At 38.7% G+C, this 21,244-nt stretch overlaps 2 protein-coding genes across 4 annotated transcripts in view; both read left to right on the top strand.

Annotated features, from left to right (window-relative positions):
• Positions 1-873: 873 nt before the first annotated feature.
• On the top strand, positions 874-21,086 carry LOC124282353 (sulfotransferase 1C2-like). Of its 3 annotated transcripts, XM_046718323.1 has the most exons (8): positions 874-983; positions 6,696-6,863; positions 7,613-7,769; positions 7,970-8,154; positions 8,463-8,566; positions 9,817-9,997; positions 10,187-10,259; positions 20,558-21,086. In XM_046718323.1, the coding sequence occupies exons 2-8, from the start codon at positions 6,701-6,703 to the stop codon at positions 20,580-20,582; spliced, it is 888 nt and encodes a 295-aa protein (XP_046574279.1). In that variant the 5' UTR covers positions 874-983; positions 6,696-6,700; the 3' UTR covers positions 20,583-21,086. The 3 variants fall into 3 exon arrangements, with proteins under 3 accessions (XP_046574279.1, XP_046574278.1, XP_046574277.1); XM_046718322.1 differs by lacking the exon at positions 20,558-21,086 and having other exon boundaries at positions 10,187-10,698; XM_046718321.1 differs by lacking the exons at positions 7,613-7,769; positions 7,970-8,154; positions 8,463-8,566; positions 9,817-9,997; positions 10,187-10,259 and adding exons at positions 17,777-17,933; positions 18,134-18,318; positions 18,628-18,731; positions 20,121-20,301 and having other exon boundaries at positions 885-930; positions 6,694-6,863; positions 20,485-21,086.
• LOC124282351 (sulfotransferase 1C2-like) overlaps positions 12,557-21,244 on the top strand; it is a 31,550-nt gene continuing 22,862 nt past the window's right edge. Inside the window, exon 1 of the mRNA XM_046718319.1 lies at positions 12,557-12,659. The gene's annotated coding sequence lies outside the window, so the exon portion shown is untranslated. The remainder of the gene's footprint in view (positions 12,660-21,244) is intronic.

Genomic DNA, 21,244 nt, shown 5'->3' with positions numbered 1-21,244 from the left:
AGTTCGCCCCTGTTTTGAGAGACTTCCATAGTCGAGTCCAGAACTGGAACCTTAAAAACTGGGTTGGTTTCTGGTTCAGTGAAGAATTACGATTTCGCCTTCAACGGCGAGATGAACAGCATGTTTACCGTCGGAGAAATGAACGTTTTCCCCAAAAAGTATTCGACAGGTCGGCAGATTCGGTGGAGAGGTGTCATGGTGTGACTTGGGATATCCAGCACACATCTGATTTAGTAGTCGTTCAGGGGAATTTGGCATCAAATCGGTATATCAACAAAGTTCTTGCACGTCACATGCTTCCGATTATGGACCAAAAAGGGAGAGTTGCTCCAGCATTACAAAGCTTCTTCACGTACAGCAGGCGTCAGGAGTTATAATTATGTGGATGAACTTCATTTCGGCATGATCTCTCATCCGACAATGCCAGGTGTGTTTTCATTTATCAAATTACGCACAATCTGTATGACATACATTTCACAATGAACAAGATACAAATACTGGTTTGGGGACGGAAATGTGTCGTTAATGTACATAGCCACAACCGCATAGTGCATTAATTTCGCTAGGGCTTTTCCTTGTGTCCTAGTCTTGTCCTCATCAACAGGCTGCAACATTGCTGTTGCGGAGTTTAGCAATATTTACTCACTCACTTACTCATTTCATAAAGAGACGGTTGTGCAATATAACGTACACGATAGTATTATATCCACAGCGTACGAAAACCTGTATCTAACTTTATTCTCATTCATTTATAAATTAACAACTTTTTGGGGTCACGGTTTGGCTGAACTACTGCCGATGTGACTTTAAATATCAACTCACTCACTCGCTAAAACCTGTCAAACACCCCTACAACGCAAGAGGTAATCTTCATTCATTGACCTATATATCCGGAAACGTGGTTGTGTCATACAGGCGGTGTGTTGCAGCTGGAACGGATAGAACACATTACAACTGTATTGAACGATCGTTGATCCTAGATTGTAAGTACATTGTAATGTTCACTGCTTGAAGACATCTTGTTTCGGACACTGTTATTGCCTGTTGAGCAGTATTATGCATTATGTACTATCGTGTAGCGATACGCAATTGTGCGCTGTCCCAAATAAGCTCACCAGTCAGACTAACAAGAGAATGTGCAGTGTCACGATTACGTTTCAACATGAGGTTAATTCCTTCCTTGTCTCAAGTCCTCTTCTCCAAATGTGACGAACATGCATCCTCAGACTGATAACTGTCAGTCGGACTGACTGGTATTCCTCAAATATGTGCAGTTTGTGCGACGGGTGCATGGGGGTACAATTACCCACCATCTGTCACAGCTGAGCAGTCCAATGACTCACATACATGCAACACATAGGAGGGATATTGTGTCGACAGTGTGTGAAAGCTTATAACCTGAGAAAACCGTTTTTAAAACTGCATTATATGGATTCTGATTGGTTAATTATAGTAATTCAGAGGTATATAATCACATTATACAGGTCTCGAATTTTACGTGCACAGTTACACAGTCACGTCTCGGTTATATGCCTTATTTTTGCTTGACCACCAACATGGCGAACACCACACAAACTACCGACGCATCGATGGATTACAGCGATTTGCTGTCGGAAATTACACATATGTTTTAAGATGGATTTAACGATGGTGAGGTAGACTCATTTCTTGCATAAATCGCGTACATATGTTATAATACATACAAACTCGCTTCACAAGCATAGAAACACGTATCAAGCGAACGACATCAAGGCATCGTCAGCTTTTTGAAGAAAAATACGTTTACCATGATTCCATGCTATGTCAAAAACGAGTAAGTGATTAACTGTTGCATAATTGTAATCGTTCGTGTTTTTTATTATTATTATTATTATTATTTATTCTTCCGCCGTATTTTGTAACAGAGCTACAGAGAGCACCGCTGGACAGAATGCCTTGACAAAAATCACCCAGATGCCCACCGAGGTGTAGATATCGCCCTTTAAAATCTCTAGGCTGTAGGCCCAATAGCAAAGGGCAGATAATTCAAAATTAATTCAAAAATTTCAATTTCAAATGTAAATATCTCCAAAACTAATGCTCCAATGTGTGCCAAAATTCTTGAGCAGATGCGCAATCAAAATGCCTACAATTTCGCCTGGGCGGCTCAAGTCGCTAAAATGCACCGTTTGGCCGCTATTTTGGATTGAAGTTTTGGGTTATGTTTTTCAGCAAAATGCTGACTACTTTCCTCCCAAAATGTGCTGCACTGAAACTTCAAGAGCTACGGCTTTCAAACTTTGCATACTTTGTGTCTATGCACCTTACTACACAGTAGCATCGTCAAATGTGGCTATGTGTATTTGATGGCCGCCATGTTGGACGCTACTTCTGGGCAAAAGTTGTCTTCAAAAACTTTCACGGGCTTCTTTGCCATTTTGTGCCAAACCAAACTTAGCACATACAACACTTTAAACGCTTGTTCTGAAGTGGCCTTTGGTTGTGGAACATTTTCTGTTCTTGGTCCTATGTCAAAAGACCCTGCAAGCGCTACGTCTTTCAAACTTTGAAGAGCGCCATAAAATTTACTGATCAAAACATCTGTTCAACATTATCCATGTGGATAAAACGTATGGGAGCTAAAAGGGAAAAAAACTGTTTGAGACGTGCCCCAAATGAAAGAAAAAGAGTGCCAAACAAACTGACCCTCAACTCCAGGCAGAACACGCGAAACGTCACGCAAAAAGTCTTCCAACAACGTACCAGTCATCCTAAATAATACTTACACTCAAAACCCCAAAGTTTGGACAGATTTAATAAAATAGGGACTTCTTTTTATCACCGACGGCCCAGGGATACATTGCCGAATGTGTCATAAGTTTCATCGACATTTACGGCACGGCAGATTACCCGTGCAAAGCATGCGACAGTCTGAAGGAAGGCGCAAAGACGATATCTCCTATAAAGAGACTACCACTGCAAAGTGTGGTCCACGTGCAGATATGGGAGACGATGTAAATTTCAATTGACAATGACGAGAGCTAGCGCTACACAAAATTAAAATACACTGCAGTAGAGGTGCTATTCCTTCATTGTAATTCAATCTTTTGTAAGGGGTATGTCTTTAGGCAGCTTTTAAAGATTGTCAATGATTGAGCGTTCCGGGTCAGGGTAAAAGTTGTAGCTGTGGTCTAAGGGGGGAAACTCTGGTCTAGCTGAAGTAAGCGCTAGTAAAATCGTTCAACAACGACCAGGCGCCGACTTTGCAATGCCCGAAGAGTAATACGCTTTTGCTAACAATTCGGTGGTGTTTGCATGGATTTTAAAACTTCATAGGTGACCTGTAACGAGTTTAGGTGTATTTCCAGTATATATACCTGCTCTCGATTCACGAATTCAGTTGCAACAGATCGAGTGTAACAGTGTAATGGATACTGATGCAAAACTACTGAAGTACCTTAACTGCTGTGTAATCACAAGTTCACTTGCGTGAGCGTGAGTGTGAGTGTGAGTGAGTTTAGTTTTACGCCACACTCAGCAATATTCAAGCTGTATGTCCGCGGTCTGTAAATAATCGAGTCATCACGACTTGTCAGCTACATGTGACGTACATTTAGATTCACATAATGTCACTCACAGTGAACCTTTCAAATTATTTAGTTGAGGCCACAAAATTTTCTGTTTCTCTGACTGTTTGAACAAAGGGTTCTTCTGTTTTGATATTCATGATACCTAAGTGATATTATTTAATGCACGAAAATAGGTTTTGTGATGAGTTTATCGAAACTTAATGACCTCCCAGTACTTCCAGTCGAAGAGCATTCGACTAGCAGTGATATGATTCATATTAACTAATACCGTTACTACATTCAAGAGATATGTGAGAGATGCAAAAGGCTCCAAAGAAGTAAACCCAAGGAGCCCTACATCGCTGCTCGCAGATATATTTTTAATGTTAAATTTATCACCAGATTTGAAGCCCATCCGGGGGATACATTGGCATCGAACGCCGACGAAAAGCCTCCCGTCTACATAAATATTGACAGTTCAGTTATTTATTCAAAGAAAACCGATATTTTTATGTAAAATATGTAAAATTCATTTAAAGCCGTCTAATATTCCCAACATGATATTTTTCTAAAAAGTATAAATGTCAAGAGCAAAGCGAATTAGTACGTGTACAGTCCGTTTGAGTCAGAAACGGACCGATGGATTGCAAATTTTATCATTGTACAAAATTGCCACATAAAGATAAATAGTACACATGTTTATCATTTACTAATAACCAACAGCTTTCTTTTATTTGAAAATTTTCCGGACTCCACCAAAAAGGTTGTTTAAGAAACTATCATCATTGAAAACGCAAAAGTTGTTATCTGTCGCGGCGGGGTGAAACCGCATAAACGAAACTGCCAGTCATGGCGGGGGACTTCTCAAAATCTATTCCGGGAGACCTGTCGGTTCCTCGTCCGTCGTAGTGTCATAGTATCGACTTAAAGGGATGACAAGTGGTGCCATAGTTGCCCGTTGTAAGCCATCCCGAGACCAGTAACCTTGTTCAATGATGTTAGCTACCTTGTTGACACAGTTTTGCCAAGTTTTAGTCGTGATTTTGTTAATGGATTCCCTCACCAAAACCTCTACGTCACGTAATCTAAAAGTTGATCTGGCAACATCTCCTTTGACAATACCCCATATCATTTCAATTTGGTTAAGGTCACAGTGATATGGTGGAAGTCGCAGAATATCGTAACCCTTACCTTTAATGTAACTGTCAACTTTGTAGAAAGGTTCACCTTTGTGGGTTTTTATGATCTCATATAGCTGAGGCTTTCGTTGCCTTTGAAGGCCGTGCGATCTGAAATTTGTCGAGCCATGATATCATATCACCTTTTCGACTGGTCAATTTCGGGGCTTTACTGTCGGGGTCCTGCACGCTGTGGTATGGGGCATTATCCATTACGATAAAAGACTTCTCTGGTAGAGCTGGTACCAACTTGTTTTTAACCCAATCAAGGAAAACCGCACCATTCATCTCGGAATGGTAGTCTCTGTTATCTGTGGACTTTGCCCTGAATACCAAGTCGCAGCCTGGGAGAAAGCCTTTGCTGGAGCAACAAGGATGGAGAATGATTAGTCTCTGTCCTTACCCTAGAGGCAGCTTTCTACTTGACCCCTTATCACCCCCATCGGGTACCCACTGACTGCTGACAGTGTGCAAAGCATTGACCCAGGTCTCGTCCAAGTACACTGGCTCGAACCCTTCCTCGCGCTTCTTCTTTATAACCCTGAGAAAATTATTTCTCAAGCGAAACGATATCAGGGCGTTTACAGAGAACTGACCTATTCTCCCCCGATATTTTCCTATAACGATACCCGAAAGAGTGTAAGAGTCGCCAGAGTGTGTACTTTGATACACTGAGGTTGTGTTCTTGCTTCAACTGCTTTTTTAAAATTTTCAGCGACATGTATTCGTTTTCAGAATAGAGCTTGTTGATAGACTGCCTTACAAGGTTCTTTTGAAAGTTGTCCAAATGTTTTAATTTGTGTGATTTTGACACGACCCCTACCTGCTTCGCATCACCCTCAGAATGTTTGTGTTCCAGAACATTTGTCAGTACCCTTGCTGATACTCCTAAAGCTTTTACTGCCCGCTTACGGAATTTATTAATGGCATAAAATGGTTAGCCCCTTTCGGCTTCAGCACGGAAAACATCGTACACTTTAATCATCAACTGTTTCACGTCAGCATTCAACTTCATTTATCATCAGGCATGTGTATCCCGTGCACGACGAGATAGTGGCTGTTCCGTTTCTGCGGTTTCACCCCACCACGACAGATAACAACTTTTAATGATGATAGTTTCTTAAACAATTTTTTGGGTGGAATCCGGAAAATTTTCAAATATAAGAAAGCTGTTGGGTATTAGTAAATGATAAACATGTGTACTATTTATATTTATGTGGCAATTTTGTACCATGATAAAATTTGCAATTCATCGGTCCGTTTCTGACTCAAACGGACTGTAGCTTGTGTGTGCACATGCCAAAATTGCTGAAAAATAGATACATATGAAAGTATATTTGCCGATTTATGCATAGACACGTGTTCTATTTCATGCTACAAATGTGGTCTTGGTACCCTGGCGATGTATTGTGAGAGGAGCAGATGAGTTTATAACTGCTTTAAACCATCATTGATCCTCGAGTGTAAGTACGCTGTAATGTTGATTACTTGCATATCTTATATTACTGACAGGGCCTGTTAATTGGTGGTATAATGTACCATATGAGATGTAATATGTAGTTTTATTAAGTGTTGTTGACGATGATCATACTGTCACGCACATAAAAAAATAAATAGATTGGGCAGTCTGACAGTGACGCATCTATATTTCAGTTTTAGTAATGAGGTGTCAAGTACGCAGTACACCTGGAGTGGTATATGTTCCAGGAACTAATTTATGCTTTGACGTTTGAAGTGAGTGAATGAGCGAGTGAATTTGGTTTTAGGCCGCCATTATCAATAGTCTAGCAATTTCACTTTGGGAACTCCAGAAACGGGCTTCACACATTTTAACCATGTGGAGACATGAATTCGCGTCTTTCAGCGTGACGAACGGATGCTTTAACCATCAAGCTACCTCAACCCCCTATAAAGTAGAAAGTAACGTCAGATGTTATTGACAACTCACACACTCACTTTAATATGTTATTCGAGATGGCGACGCCAGCGGAGAAAGCAACAGCAGCCGGGTTGAATGCTGACCTGGTGATGCTTGATGGGTTTGTGGAAGTAGAGTTCATGGTGGACAGGTTGAAGAGAGTAAAGGATCTTCCCATCCGCGATGATGACATCTTACTCTGCACATTCCCAAAGTCAGGTACTATCACGATGACATAGATATAAATAATAACATTGACTATTTATGCCTTCAAAGGACAGGTGAACATAAATCATATGTAAAGTCATCTGAAAAATGAATGGTTGCTAAAGATCTATTTATCTCACGATCCAATATTTCGACTTACCTCTGTAAAGCCTAGTTGAGTACTCGTGGAAAAGATGACTTTGATTCAGATCTGTGGCGTACCCTCACTATTACATTGCAAAACGATGGTTGAAAAGACGCACCATCCTTTCCACTCACATATTAACTAACACGTCAGTAAAGCATGATCATATTCTGTCATTTGATAACTTGCAACAAATATCACAGGAAGATGAATATCTGTTCTATTGAGTAATGGAATAAGACGATACACAAGTTAAGGTAACCTTGTTATGGAATTTGTTATGGCGATGAACAGTATTGTCTCAACCATCCTTTTATTTCCATACCTCTGAGAAAACATATTTGAGTTTAGATTACATTTCGCACATTGCATAATCAAATTTCTTTTGAAAACTCAAGACAATGTGTGAGAAATTAATGATCAAGTAGACTCCCAGTTTAAATTTTAATTCAAACAATATGCTTCTCAAATGTCATATATTTCCCCCCAATCATATTTATCAGACTATATATACAACTGCTTTTGAACACATCTGAAAATGTGCACCTTTTCAGGTATCAATTTCCATGGCATAATGGAGTTTATTTGGCAATCTCTCTTATTACTGACACTAAAGGTACGCACTGGACTTGGGAGATCCTCAACATGATCGTGGCAGGAAAGGCCGAGTACGCGAAACACTGGCAGAACTCAGCCTGGTTAGAATATAGGACGGAGGAAGAACTGGAGGCACTGGCATCACCAAGGATCCTCCACACCCACCTCCGTCCAAGGTATGAAACAAATCTTGATACAAATTAGCAAATGAGTATATCGGAATAGGAATATATTATTTTTCCAATGAACACCTTCAAGTAGAAACTACATGAACCTGTTATGTGTGAGTTAAAGTAAAAATGCTATTCACGTTTGTCGGTTGCTTTCCAACTGCAAGTCCAAATTCTATTAAACCGGTAAACCTTATAAACTACAGCCAACTACCCGAGACAGTATGGGACAAACGATGTAAAGTTGTGTACGTCAGGAGGAATCCGAAGGACTGCGTGGTGTCGTCATTCAGTCAAATGTCCAAACAGATCTGGAAGGACAACCCTACTGGCAAACCTAGTTATACTGGAACCTGGGACGACTTCATTGATCTTTACCTTAACGGATGCAGTAAGTGTCTATCATCAAGGGATGCGTTCCAACATGTATTATTGATGTTGTTGTATTGATAATGTTTACCACATAAGATATACATTTTGGGACACTTTGGAAGATTCTTACTGACGTCTCCACCCAAATATTACTGTAATAATAATCGCAACATTATTCAAACGAAAAGAAAGAAGTGAAAGTGTATATTTTTACACATGATGCAATGTACAGCACGAGTACCACAAACATCGTTATATTATATATCGTTATATTTACCACAGTATCATTAACATATGTCTAAACATACTTTGCTATATTTGTTTAAGTACCCATAGGTGCCTATTTCGAACACACGATTGAATGGACCAACATTTCTGAAGCCAAGAAAAACTTTGAAATTTGCAAAGTGCACTATGAAGACATGAAACAGGTACGCGTATAGACATGTGTGGTAAGATGTTACAGTATTTTCACTACATGATAGAGAGGTGCGGCAGGTCTGTATTGTGTGCACAGGCCTCTATATATTCTGTCTGAACGATTTTTGTAAATGTATAACGAATATCTGCAAATGTGTAACGAGTGCTGTATTACTTTTTCATTTGCTGTTCATCTAATGTTCAATTCAATGACATGATTGATTTATGGTATAAACAGGTACCACTGCTGGCCTTTTCTGTGGTATTACTACAACTGAAGTCTCAGATAGGTTGGGCATTGTCATGCGTGTAGAGCGTTACATTGTGCAGATGTTTCATGTCAGTACCTTACTTTCAATTGAAATCCGAACTCTACATTACCACAATAAAAGGTTGTGCCAATCCTACCACGACCAGGTAAATTATCTTCATTCTTTTTGTATGACAAATATTTCATTGGCATATCATTCTGAACACGTTTTATGCGTTTACCTATTTTGTTATATATTTCTAATTAATCAGTCTGTTTAATTTGAATTTGATGTTCACAAAGCTAACAAAACCTACAAAAGAGTGTCTAAATCGTGGCCTCAACGTAAGCAACTCCTTTATGTTATGGATAACTTTTACATCTCTTCACTTTCACTGAAATTACTAACCGATTGCAGTCACTATAACATAATGTGAAAGTACTGTACAAGACTGGCTCCCTCTAATATGTGCAAACTCTGTTCAACAATGAATACCAGGAACAAACAAATATTGTATGCCCTTATTTCCAGAATCCGTAAAATAGTGGTATTCAGCAAAGAATGGTATTCACTTTCAAAATAGTCAGAAGCAATTTGGCAATGTATTAAATTCCCTTATATGCCTTTTTTATATACTGTGGCATTTTGCTTGATTTCTCAGTCTGTAAATACTCTTCACATGCAAATATAGTTAGAAGTTTATATGGCACTATGTAACATACTCTTACAGGAAAATATGTATGTTTCTATAAACGCAGTGTTTGGGGAATGTAGTAGCAATCCTGTTCAGATCTTGGCATTCATTCGTTGTGTGAAATACTGTCACAGTCTTGTAAATGTCTGTCTGTTACCGATTTCAAAATATGGTCTCTTTTGAATGATGACCAGGGTCGTCAAGACTAGGAAGACTGCCCCGAGAAGATGCACACATACGCAAGTAAAGGTCTATATAATAAAACTATAGAAGGCATAGGTCCTGTAATATTATCATGGAATAGTTTCCTTTGCAGGATTGCGTTCGGGAAATACGAAGAATGGCAGATTACTTGGGTCGACCACTGTCGGATAAAACATACCAGGACATATCCGAGGCATGCTCCTTTACGAATCTCAAGCATGCTAACGAGAAACTCAAAGACCAGACCTACCACTTTCACTGGCAAGGTGATTCAAGTGGATACTTCAGAAAAGGTAATGGGGCAGTTCAAGGAGAAAGCTGAAGTATATGGCAAAACTTCTATGAATAGTTTGTATTCTTTGTGTGTCGCCGATGTTTCAAGAAATAACGTCAACATCAAGCCAATCCACACTGTTTTATTTACAGAATTGGTAAGTTGGTATGAGACATATTTATAAAAATAAAGACATATTGTGTTACAGGCACAACTGGTGATTGGAAGAACTGGTTCACGGTGGCCCAGAGCGAGCGGTTTGATAGAGTATACGAAGAAAGGTTAAATGAAACATTTCCATATTAACATCGTTGGAAAGAATGAATCATGTGTTTAAATGTACAGTAAACAGTTTACTCACTAGTATGGAAATACCTCTCTCTACAATACCGCAGATGCTGTTGTGAAAGACAAGCATCTTTGTCCTACAGTCTATGATTGAAGTATGTAAACAGATGAGGTTTTGATCTTGTTATCGGAGGGTTATGTGATGACTAGTTTTCTGAGGCGTGATTGATCGTCGACCTTCGCCAGTTTTATATCAAAGATGAGGATTCCCTCACCTGTACATAAATGCTGTAACCATGTCTCGTTGAGAAATTATGATACCCGCAGACTTGGAGGTGCCATACTTATGCCATATTGCCCTGTATACTAGTAGTATTAATGGTGCCCTATACATGTCAACACGTAGACCAGTATTGTTCAAGGAATTGGTATTTATACATTCTCGTAAACTGAGGTCCAATCATTGTGTTACCCAATTAATCTTAAATAAAATTGATGTGAATGTTGTCCGCAATACTAAATCTGTCCTTGAAAGTTCCTCCAGTTAGAATAGGGTCTGCATGGAGAGCAGTGGTCGGTGTTTTGACCACGGTACTTGATTACGGCTTGGTCTGTCATCCGACAATGCCAGAGCTTTTGAGACCTATTAGTCTGTTGTTTTAAGCCGCATTCAGCAGTATTCTAGCTATATGGAGTCTGGATGAGACAACCCAGTGATCAACAGAATGAACATCGTTACACAATTTGGATACAATGACATTTGTCAACAAAATGAGCAAGCCTGACAACCCGACAACCCGATCCCGCTAGTCTTACATGGATCCTCACAGGTTTGAAATGTTGCAGAGTCTACATTGCATACATTTCACAACGTACATATACACAAATTGTGTGATTAGGTCGTTCCCTACGTCTTTGTCTTGTCCTCCATATGGATAAATGGTTGTACAATATCATGGTAGTAGTGTGAAACCTATTTTCAAACACGCCCTCCTCGCGGAGTGTGTGGGTGTGGGGTGGGTGTGGGGATTAAAACCCATTTCAGCTCTAACAGGGCTAGTTACATCATCGGCAGTAGTCGTGGATGTTTAAAGAAACTGCACGAGCACTCACTTCACCTGGGTTATCCGTTTCCCTGTGTCAGCGAAATGAGCAGTGTCAAGTTCACCCTGTTTGATCAGATCCTCCATCAATGCAGGAGGAATGTCCCCACCCAATCAAACTGGAACCGAATACATGTACATTACAAACGCATTGAATGATCACTTATCCTCGAGTGTAAGAACAGTATGATGCTGATTGTTTGAAGACAGTCTTTTAGCGACACTGTCATTGTTCATTCTCATCTGCAGGTGATAAAACCACTGGCGGTGCTTCTATTCTCGCGAGGCAGCTTGTTATCCATAGCCCTGTTTTTCTTAAACGCAACCATCAGGTTGTTGCTGTCCGACTGACTTTACTTTAAGTTTCTTGAGGACTTCTTTTCAAACAATAATTTATGCATATGTCATGATGGATCTGTCACATATTTACACCCTGGATCGGGAACTTATTCTGCACTCGATCTCCATATATTTATAGTGAGTGAGTGAGTTACAATTTATAATGACTTTGGCAATATTTCAGCCATAAGGTGACTAAAAAGGATCATATGTACACAATTTATAATGTTATATCTTAGAATCTGTCTGTTAAGGACAGTAAAAGAAGTAGAATATCACAGTTAATGATTTAAAACTAGCATGTGACTTTAACGTATATACTAGTTAGGACATTACAACACCAAACAAAATACATGCTATAGATCACCATCAACTGAAGGTAGATCACCATAGTAGGGACCATGGGGACTTAAATTGCCTTTGCTACCTGCTTGGACCACAGCTGGATTTACACCACCCCCTCAGCCTCTGGCGATGGTAGGGAAATTTTGCCATAATTCAAAATAACAAATAATCTACGTTTAAAAAGCATGTTTGAGTGAAATTCACTTTGAGAGTTTTGCGACTTATAAATATATAACGAATTTGAATGGTCAGTCCACGAATACCTGTGTGGAAGTGACACTTTCAGCTATAAACCCGAATTATTACACGCGTACAACAAGGTGGAATTTTAATAAGGCCAACTAGCCATTATTTCAGGCACTGTGTGCTGACAACTTGAAATCTGACGTTTTTGTCAAAGATCCGGATCCGTAAAAAAATATGTATATTTGTTCAGGTTGTGTTCCTGTGCAACAATAAAAAATACGGAAATGTAGATGCAAGAGGGTATATCTGCATAATCACACGGAGCCCGTGACCTGTATCACTGCCCCTAGTGCGGTCTTATAATAGTGCGGTGTGTTGGGACAGGACCGGAAGATCGTTGACGTTCGCTGATCTTCAAATGTAAGTGGGTCGTAATGTGGATTACTTTGAGATAGATGGTGCTCTTTGTGAACTGTGTTATGTTGTATTATGTGACTGCTAATGGAGTACCTTTTGGTAGTGTTCATATCAAATATACTTGGTTAATCTCACAGTGATCCTAAGTGTTGCATAGTCATTGAGTAGTGTAATGTTTCGTTATGTATTGCACATTTCATAATATTAAAAAATGGTGCAAAGTTATATATGATTGTACGACACAACCAGCGTTTTTGACTAGAATAGACATCAGTTGTTGTTGCTGTTGACCAGTATAGCAGTTATGCATGGGCATACACAGTGGTAGAAACTGGCAGGTACTGGCAGAGAAGCACAGTGGTGTATAATACGAACTAGGAGGAGTATTGAGTCGGCAGTGTGTGAGAGCTGGTATCTTGAAAGGGTAGACCTGACTACTGAACCGATCGTTGACATTTGAATACACTGTCGTGGTGACAAGTTCTGAAGTAGTCCACGAGTGACAGACTGTTCTTAGAATTGATGCACAGTATAACCAGTAAGTAATAGAGACCTCTGATGTTATTGACAAGCCGAAGACAGATGTATTGAGTGAATAGTACATATCGGGTGTTATTGACGAGCTTCGCAGAAATATATTGACGCATAATATATGTCGTTCACATCGGATGCTATTGAATATCCTTGTCAGATACAGCAGGTAGTACACATTGATGATGTATTATCATGTAAAATGATCCGTACGCATCGGGTGTTATTGACTATCTAAGCAGTGATGTATTGTCATGTAAAATGATTAGTACGCATCGGGTGTTATCGACTATCTAAGCAGTGATGTATTGTCATGTAAAATCATTAGTGCGCATCAGGTGTTATCGATTTCCCTGTCAGGTTTCGGGGATCACAGCAAACTGTCTAGTCGTACAACAAGTCATGATTGTTTAATTGTGTCGTAAAGATATATGTTGAAAGAAATCAGGTGTGAATACATGTCGTGTATTGCAAGCTTTATGTAATTTTATTGCAAGTTTCTCTTGTAGACCTTTTGTCGGCTTGTACATTTATATTTTATCACAATATGCATACACATGTATTCTTTGTATGTAATATATGAGACACACGTTAACAAATTCTCTCTCTTATATCATTGTGTGAGGTTTAAATTTACAAAACATCTATGACAATGACATACTGTAAAGAAGAATTTACTTTCATACTTTATAATCTTCGACGAAAATAGCGGTTTTGCCGATACATTTCTAGTGTTTACGAATTATTTTAATGAAAGTACTATAACGCCAGTCTGTGACTAGCACAAAGCACATTCATAGCATTGCACTTTATGTCATACAGATTTAATGCAGAAAAACTACGTGACCATACAAACATACATATACAAAATGTATACTACATATTCCTTGCATAGACATAAAACAAAGAGTCACGTGATAGGGCGTCATCAAATTTCCCGAATAGAACGTTCGGTATCTCAACTGTTCAATGTAGTGGCTGGTCATATGTTATCAGCGACCAATCGTATCATGAGATACCTGTCACAGAGAAAAGGACAGGTGACGGGGCGTGGGCGAAATTTCTGAAGAGCACGTTTGGTCACTCAGCAGCTTGGATAGAGATTGGTTATTGGCTATATCCTTGACCAGTCGATATGCTAGGTTTAGGCTTTATCAACTCAAGCTGTCATGTAACAGTTTGTGTATTGTAAAGATACACACTGGTATCTCAACTGTTCAGTATAGTGGCTAGTCATATGTTATCTGCGACCAATCGTATCATGAGATACCTGTCACAGAGGAAAGGACAGGTGACGGGGCGTGGGCGAAATTTCTGAAGAGCACGTTTGGTCACTCAGCAGCTTGGCTAGAGATTGGTTATTGGCTATATCCTTGAACAGTCGATATGCTGGGTTTCGGCTTTATCAACTCAAGCTATCATGTAACAGTTTGTGTATTGTAAACATACACACTGGTAACGATGTATGAAATATACACATAAGACAAATAGGAGTAGATAGTCAGTTTATTTGTCCTCATTTTAGTGTTTTTCGAAAAGTAAAACAAAGCGATTAAAATCCAACCACTGAGTAGAGGTAGTATTTATTTTCATATACATTTTATGCACACAACTTGTACATAAAACATAATGGTTTGCTGTACATGTAAATATAATCTTCACCTTGATACGAATGACTATCCAAACTAGAGTACACGCATTACAGAATTCACGAGGTGACACTATACTGAATTATTGTAGTGTATAAACTTGCAGTTGACACCCCCACCCACAATATTTATGAAGGTGGGCGTGCCTGTATCTTTACTGAATGCAAACGAGGTTCATAAGATTACAGATGTGCATGCATGTATAAACATCACAGAGAGGGGCGTGACTCCATAAAGCAAGATGTCCAATGATATAACAGCGCATCTGTTTATTTTACACATGTCACGGGACAAACCTTTCAACAAGGACGTAACTACATATGCATTCTACCAGAGGCTGTTATTTCAAGGTCGAAAGAGGCTTTCAATTATCTCATTACTGTAATCTGCTTGAATGATTATACGCATGTGTATCGATACCGTAACTGATATACTATCCAGCTTTTATTGACGATAGAGACTGAGTTGATTGATACACGTGATAATTGAACCGGATTTGATAATTACACAGATCAAATACAAACGTTTTACAGAATGCTCATGTACATTGCATAGAAAACTGACAATTCAAATCAACATGAAACTTTCAACAGCTTGAACAAAAATGCTTGAAATACCTTTGTATGGCTTACATGTAATAACTTATGATATTACTTCTGTCCATGTGTGACAATGTTTTGAATTACCAACTTACTGTCTTTTGTAACAAACGTAGTAAAACATTTCATTGTTGTAATAACACTGACATGTATATATGCATTCGATGCAAAGGCGCGACTTATCACTTTATATTCGCTTAGGTAACATTACAAACTTTAGATTATGGAAAACAACTAATTACAATTCAGTAAACTTCATAAAAACATTAATGCATTCATAAGACGTGGGTAATAAATAAATACTTCTTCTGATACCAACACTCGGTCTCATAACATACGAATTATCTCGCTGAAAAGAGGTGCGAGTGTCCTTCCTATGGTATCTGACCTCGTGTCTCTCGTGTAGTATACTCTATATAAAACAAGTGTCACGCTCTGGCTGTAGTCGACTAGCGTTGCAGTGATTTATTGTCATCTAACATTAGTTTAATTCTATAATAGAGTTTAGTAGTGGTGTATTCTCATTAAAAATAAATAGTAACGTTCGGGTGTTATGGACTATCTCAGCAGTGATGTATTGCCATGGAATATAAGATCACAATTCAGGTGTTACAGACTAGCCAGTGACGTAATGTCATATAAAATAAGTGGTACACATCATGTGTTATCGACCAGTTATTATATGAGTAGTATTCCTCGGTTGTTGTTGATTAGCCAAACAGTAATACTGTGACGAACGACGTAAGTAGTGCATATCCTGTAGTATTGATGTGACCTCTGTGATGACGAATATAATGCATTGACACGTGTTCTATATTATGCTACAAATGTGGTCTTGGTACCCTGGCGGTGTATTGTGACAGGAGCAGATGAGTTTAAATCTGCTTTAAACCATCATTGATCCTCGAGTGTAAGTACGCTGTAATGTTGATTACTTGCATATGTTATATTACTGAGAGGGCCTCTTAATTGGTTGGATAATGTACCATATGAGATGTAATATGTAGTTTTATTAAGTGTTGTTGACGATCATACTGTCACGCACATAAAATTATTTTTAATAGATTGGGCAGTCTGACAGTGACGTTTAGAAATGCATGCACATTTCAGTTTTAGTAATGAGGTGTCAAGTACCAGGAACTAATTTATGCTTTGACCTTTGAAGTGATTGAATGAGCGAGTGAATTTGGTTTTACGCCACCTTTATCAATAGTCTAACAATTTCACGCGCGGAACTTCAGAAATGGGCTTCACACATTTTAACCATGTGGAGACTTGAATGCACGTCTTCAAGCCTGTCGAACGGATGCTTTAACCATCAAGCTACCTCAACCCCCTATAAAGTAGATAGTAACGTCAGATGTTATTGACAACTCATACACTCACTTTAATATGTTAGTCGAGATGGCGACGCCAGCGGAGAAAGCAACAGCGGCCGGGGTGAATGCTGACCTGGTGATGCTTGATGGGTCTGTGCAAGTAGAGTTCATGGTGGACAGGTTAAAGAGAGTAAAGGATTTTCCCATCCGCGATGATGACATCTTACTCTGCACACACCCGAAGTCAGGTACTATCACGTTGACATAGATATAAATAATAACATTGACTATTTATGCCTTCAAAGGACAATTGAACATAAATAATATCTAAAGTCATCTGAAAAATGAATGGTTGCTAAAGAACTATTTATCTCACGATCCAATATTTCGACTTACCAATGTAAAGCCTAGTTGAGGAAAAGGATGACTTTGATTCCAATCTGTGGCGTACCCTCACTATCACATTGCAAAACGATGGTTGAAAAGGCGCACCATCCTTTCCACTCACATATTAACTAACTCGTCAGTAAAGCATGATCATATTCTGTCATTTGATAACTTGCAACAAATATCACAGGAAGATGAATATCTGTTCTATTGAGTAATGGAACAAGAAGATACACAAATTAAGGTAACCTTGTTATGGAATTTGTTATGGCGATGAACAGTATTGTCTCAACCATCCTTTTATTTCCATACCTCTTAGAAAACATATTTGAGTTTAGATTACATTTCGTACATTGCATAATCAAATTTCTTTTGAAAACTCAAGACAATGTCTGAGAAATTAGAAAGAAAGAAGTAAAAACAGTCACAAGATTTAACGATCAAGTAGACTCCCAGTTTAAATTTTAATTCAAACAATATTCTTCTCAACCTGTCATATATTTCCCCAATCATATTTATCAGACTATATATACAACTGCTTTTGAACACATCTGAAAATGTGCACCCTTTTAGGTATCGATTTCCATGGCATAATGGAGTTTATTTGGCCATCTCTCTTATTACTGACACTAAAGGTACGCACTGGACTTGGGAGATCCTCAACATGATCGTGGCAGGAACGGCTGAGTACGCGAAACACTGGCAGAACTCAGCCTGGCTGGAATACAGGACAGAGGAAGAACTGGAGGCACTGGCATCACCAAGGATCCTCCACACCCACCTGCGTCCAAGGTATGAAACAAATCTTGATACAAATTAGCAAATGTGTATATCGGAATAGGAATATATTATTTTTCCAATGAACACCTTCAAGTAGAAACTACATGAACCTGTTATGTGTGAGTTAAAATATAAATGCTATTCACGTTTGTCGGTTGCTTTCCAACTGCAAGTCCAAATTCTATTCAACCGGTAAACCTTATAAACTACAGCCAACTACCCGAGACAGTATGGGACAAACGATGTAAAGTTGTGTACGTCAGGAGGAATCCAAAGGACTGCGTGGTGTCGTCATTCAGTCAATTGTCCAAACAGATCTGGAAGGACAACCCTACTGGCAAACCTACTTATACTGGAACCTGGGACGACTTCATTGATCTTTACCTTAACGGATGCAGTAGGTGTCTATCATCAAGGGATGTGTTCCAACATGTATTATTGATGTTGTTGTATTGATAATGTTTACTACATAAGATATACATTTTGGGACACTTTAGAAGATGCTTACTGACGTCTCCACCCAAATATTACTGTAATAATAATCGCAACATTATTCAAACGAAAATGAAAGACCTGAAAGTGTATATTTTTACACATGATGCAATTTACAGCATGAGTACCACAAACATCGTTATATTATAAATCGTTATATTTACCACAGTATCATTAACATATGTCTAAATATCCTTTGCTATGTTTGTTTAAGTACCCCTAGGCCCCTATTTCGAACACACCATTGAATGGACCAACATTTCTGAAGCCAAGAAAAACTTTGAAATTTGCAAAGTGCACTATGAAGACATGAAACAGGTACGCCTATAGACATGTGTGGTAAGATGTTACAGTATTTTCCTACATGTGAGAGAGGTGCGCCAGGTCTGTATTGTGTGCACAGGCCTCTATATATTCTGTCTGAACGATTTTTGTAAATGTATAACGAATGTCTGCAAATATGTAACGAGTGCTGTATTACTTTTTCATTTGCTGTTCATCTAATGTTCAATTCAATGACATGTTTGATTCATGGTATAAACAGGAACCACCGCTGGCCTTTTCTGTGGTATTACTACAACTGAAATCTCAGATAGGTTGGGCATTGTCATGCGTGTAGAGCGTTACATTGTGTAGATGTTTCATGTCAGTACCTCATTTTCAATTGAAATGCGAACTCAAGTCGAAGGACACTCTAAGTTGGCATTGTGTTGATTACGGGGTTGCTTCACAAGCATTTCGCAATCAATACTATATATCTCCATTTCCAACAAATATCAGGAATATAGATAAAATGGATATACACTTCTATTCTGAACCATACATTTACCATAATAAAAGGCTGTGCCAATCCCACCACGACCAGGTAAATTATCTTCATTCTTTTTGTATGACAAATATTACATTGGCATATCATTCTGAACACGTTTTATGCGTTAACCTATTTTGCTATTTATTTCTAATTAATCAATCTATTTAATTTGAATTTGATATTCACAAAGCTAACAAAACCTACAAAAGAGTGTCTAAATCGCGGCCTCAACGTAAGCAACTCCTTCGTGTTATGGATAATTTTGACACCTCTTCACTTTCACTGAAATTACTAACCGATTGCAGTCACTATAACATAATGTGAAAGGACTGTACAAGACTGGATCCCTCTAATATGTGCAAAATCTGTTCAACAATGAATACCAGGAACAAACAAATATTGTATGCCCTTATTTCCAGAATCCGCAAAATAGTGGTATTCAGCAAAGAATGGTATTCACTTTCAATATAGTCAGAAACAATTTGGCAATGTATTAAACTCCCTTATATGCCCTTTTTATATACTGTGGCATTTTGCTTGATTTATCAGTTGTAAATACTCAACTACATGCAAATATAGTTAGAAGTTTATATGACACTATGTAACATACTCTTACAGGAAAATATTATGTTTCTATAAACGCAGTGCTTGGTGAATGTAGTAGCAATCCTGTTCAGATCTTGGCATTCATTCGTTGTGTGAAATACTGTAGCAATCTTGTAAATGTCTGTCTGTTACCAATTTCAAAATATGTTCTGTTTGAATGATGACGAGGGTCGTCAAGACTAGGAAGACTGCCCCGAGAAGATGCACACATACGCAAGTAAAGGTCTATATAATAAAACTATAGAAGGCATAGGTCCAGTAATATTATCATGGAATTGTTTCCTTTGCAGGATTGCGTTCGGGAAATACGAAGAATGGCAGATTACTTGGGCCGACCACTGTCGGATAAAACATACCAGGACATATCCGAGGCATGCTCCTTTAAGAATCTCAAGCATGCTAACGAGAAACTCAAAGACCAGACCTACCACTTTCAATGGCAAGGTGATTCAAGTGGATACTTCAGAAAAGGTAATGGGGCAGTTCAAGGAGAAAGCTGAGGTATATGGCAATACATCAAGTTTGTATTCTTTGTGTGTCTCCGCTGTTTCAAGAAATAACGTTAACATCCAGCCAATCCACACTTTTTTATTTGCAGAATTGGTAAGTTGGTATGATACATATTTATGAAACTAAAGACATATTGTGTTTCAGGCACAACTGGTGATTGGAAGAACTGGTTCACGGTGGCCCAGAGCGAGCGATTTGATAGAGTATACGAAGAAAGTTTGAATGAAACATTTCCCTATTAACATCGTTGGAAAGAATGAATTATCGTTAGCCATTTGTGTTTAAATGTACAGTAAACAGTTTACTCACTAGTATGGAAATACCTCTCTCTACAATACCGCAGATGCTGTTGTCAAAGACAAACATCTTTGTCCTACAGTCTATGATTGAAGTATGTGACCATACAAGATTTTGATCTTGTTATCGGAGGGTTATCTGATGACTAGTTTTCTGAGGCGTGATTGATCGTTGGCCTTCGCCAGTTTTATATCAATGATGAGGATTCTCTCGCCTGTACATAAATGCTGTAACCATGTCTCGTTGAGAAATTATGATACCCGCAGACTTGGAGGTGCCATACTCATGCCGTATTGCCTTGCCTACTAGTAGGATTAATGGTGCTCTATACATGTCAACACGTAGACCAGTATTGTTTAAAGAATTGGTAGTTATACATTCTCGTAAACTGAAGTCCAATCATTGTGTTACCCAATTAATCGTAAATAAAATTGGTGTCAATGTTGTCCGCAATACTAAATCTGTCCTTGAAAGTTCCTCCAGTTAGAACAGGGTCTGCATGGAGAGCAGTGGTCGGTGTTTTGACCACGGTACTTAATTAGGGCTTGGTCTGTCATCCGACAATGCCCGAACTTTTGAGACCTATTAGTTAGTCTTTTGTTAAATG

The sequence above is a fragment of the Haliotis rubra genome, unplaced genomic scaffold (genome assembly GCF_003918875.1).
Source record: "Haliotis rubra isolate DU_JTF1 unplaced genomic scaffold, ASM391887v1 Scf299, whole genome shotgun sequence".
NCBI classification, from domain to species: domain Eukaryota; kingdom Metazoa; phylum Mollusca; class Gastropoda; order Lepetellida; family Haliotidae; genus Haliotis; species Haliotis rubra.
Note: the sequence above shows the minus strand (reverse complement) of the source record. Positions and strands in the feature narration are given on the sequence as shown.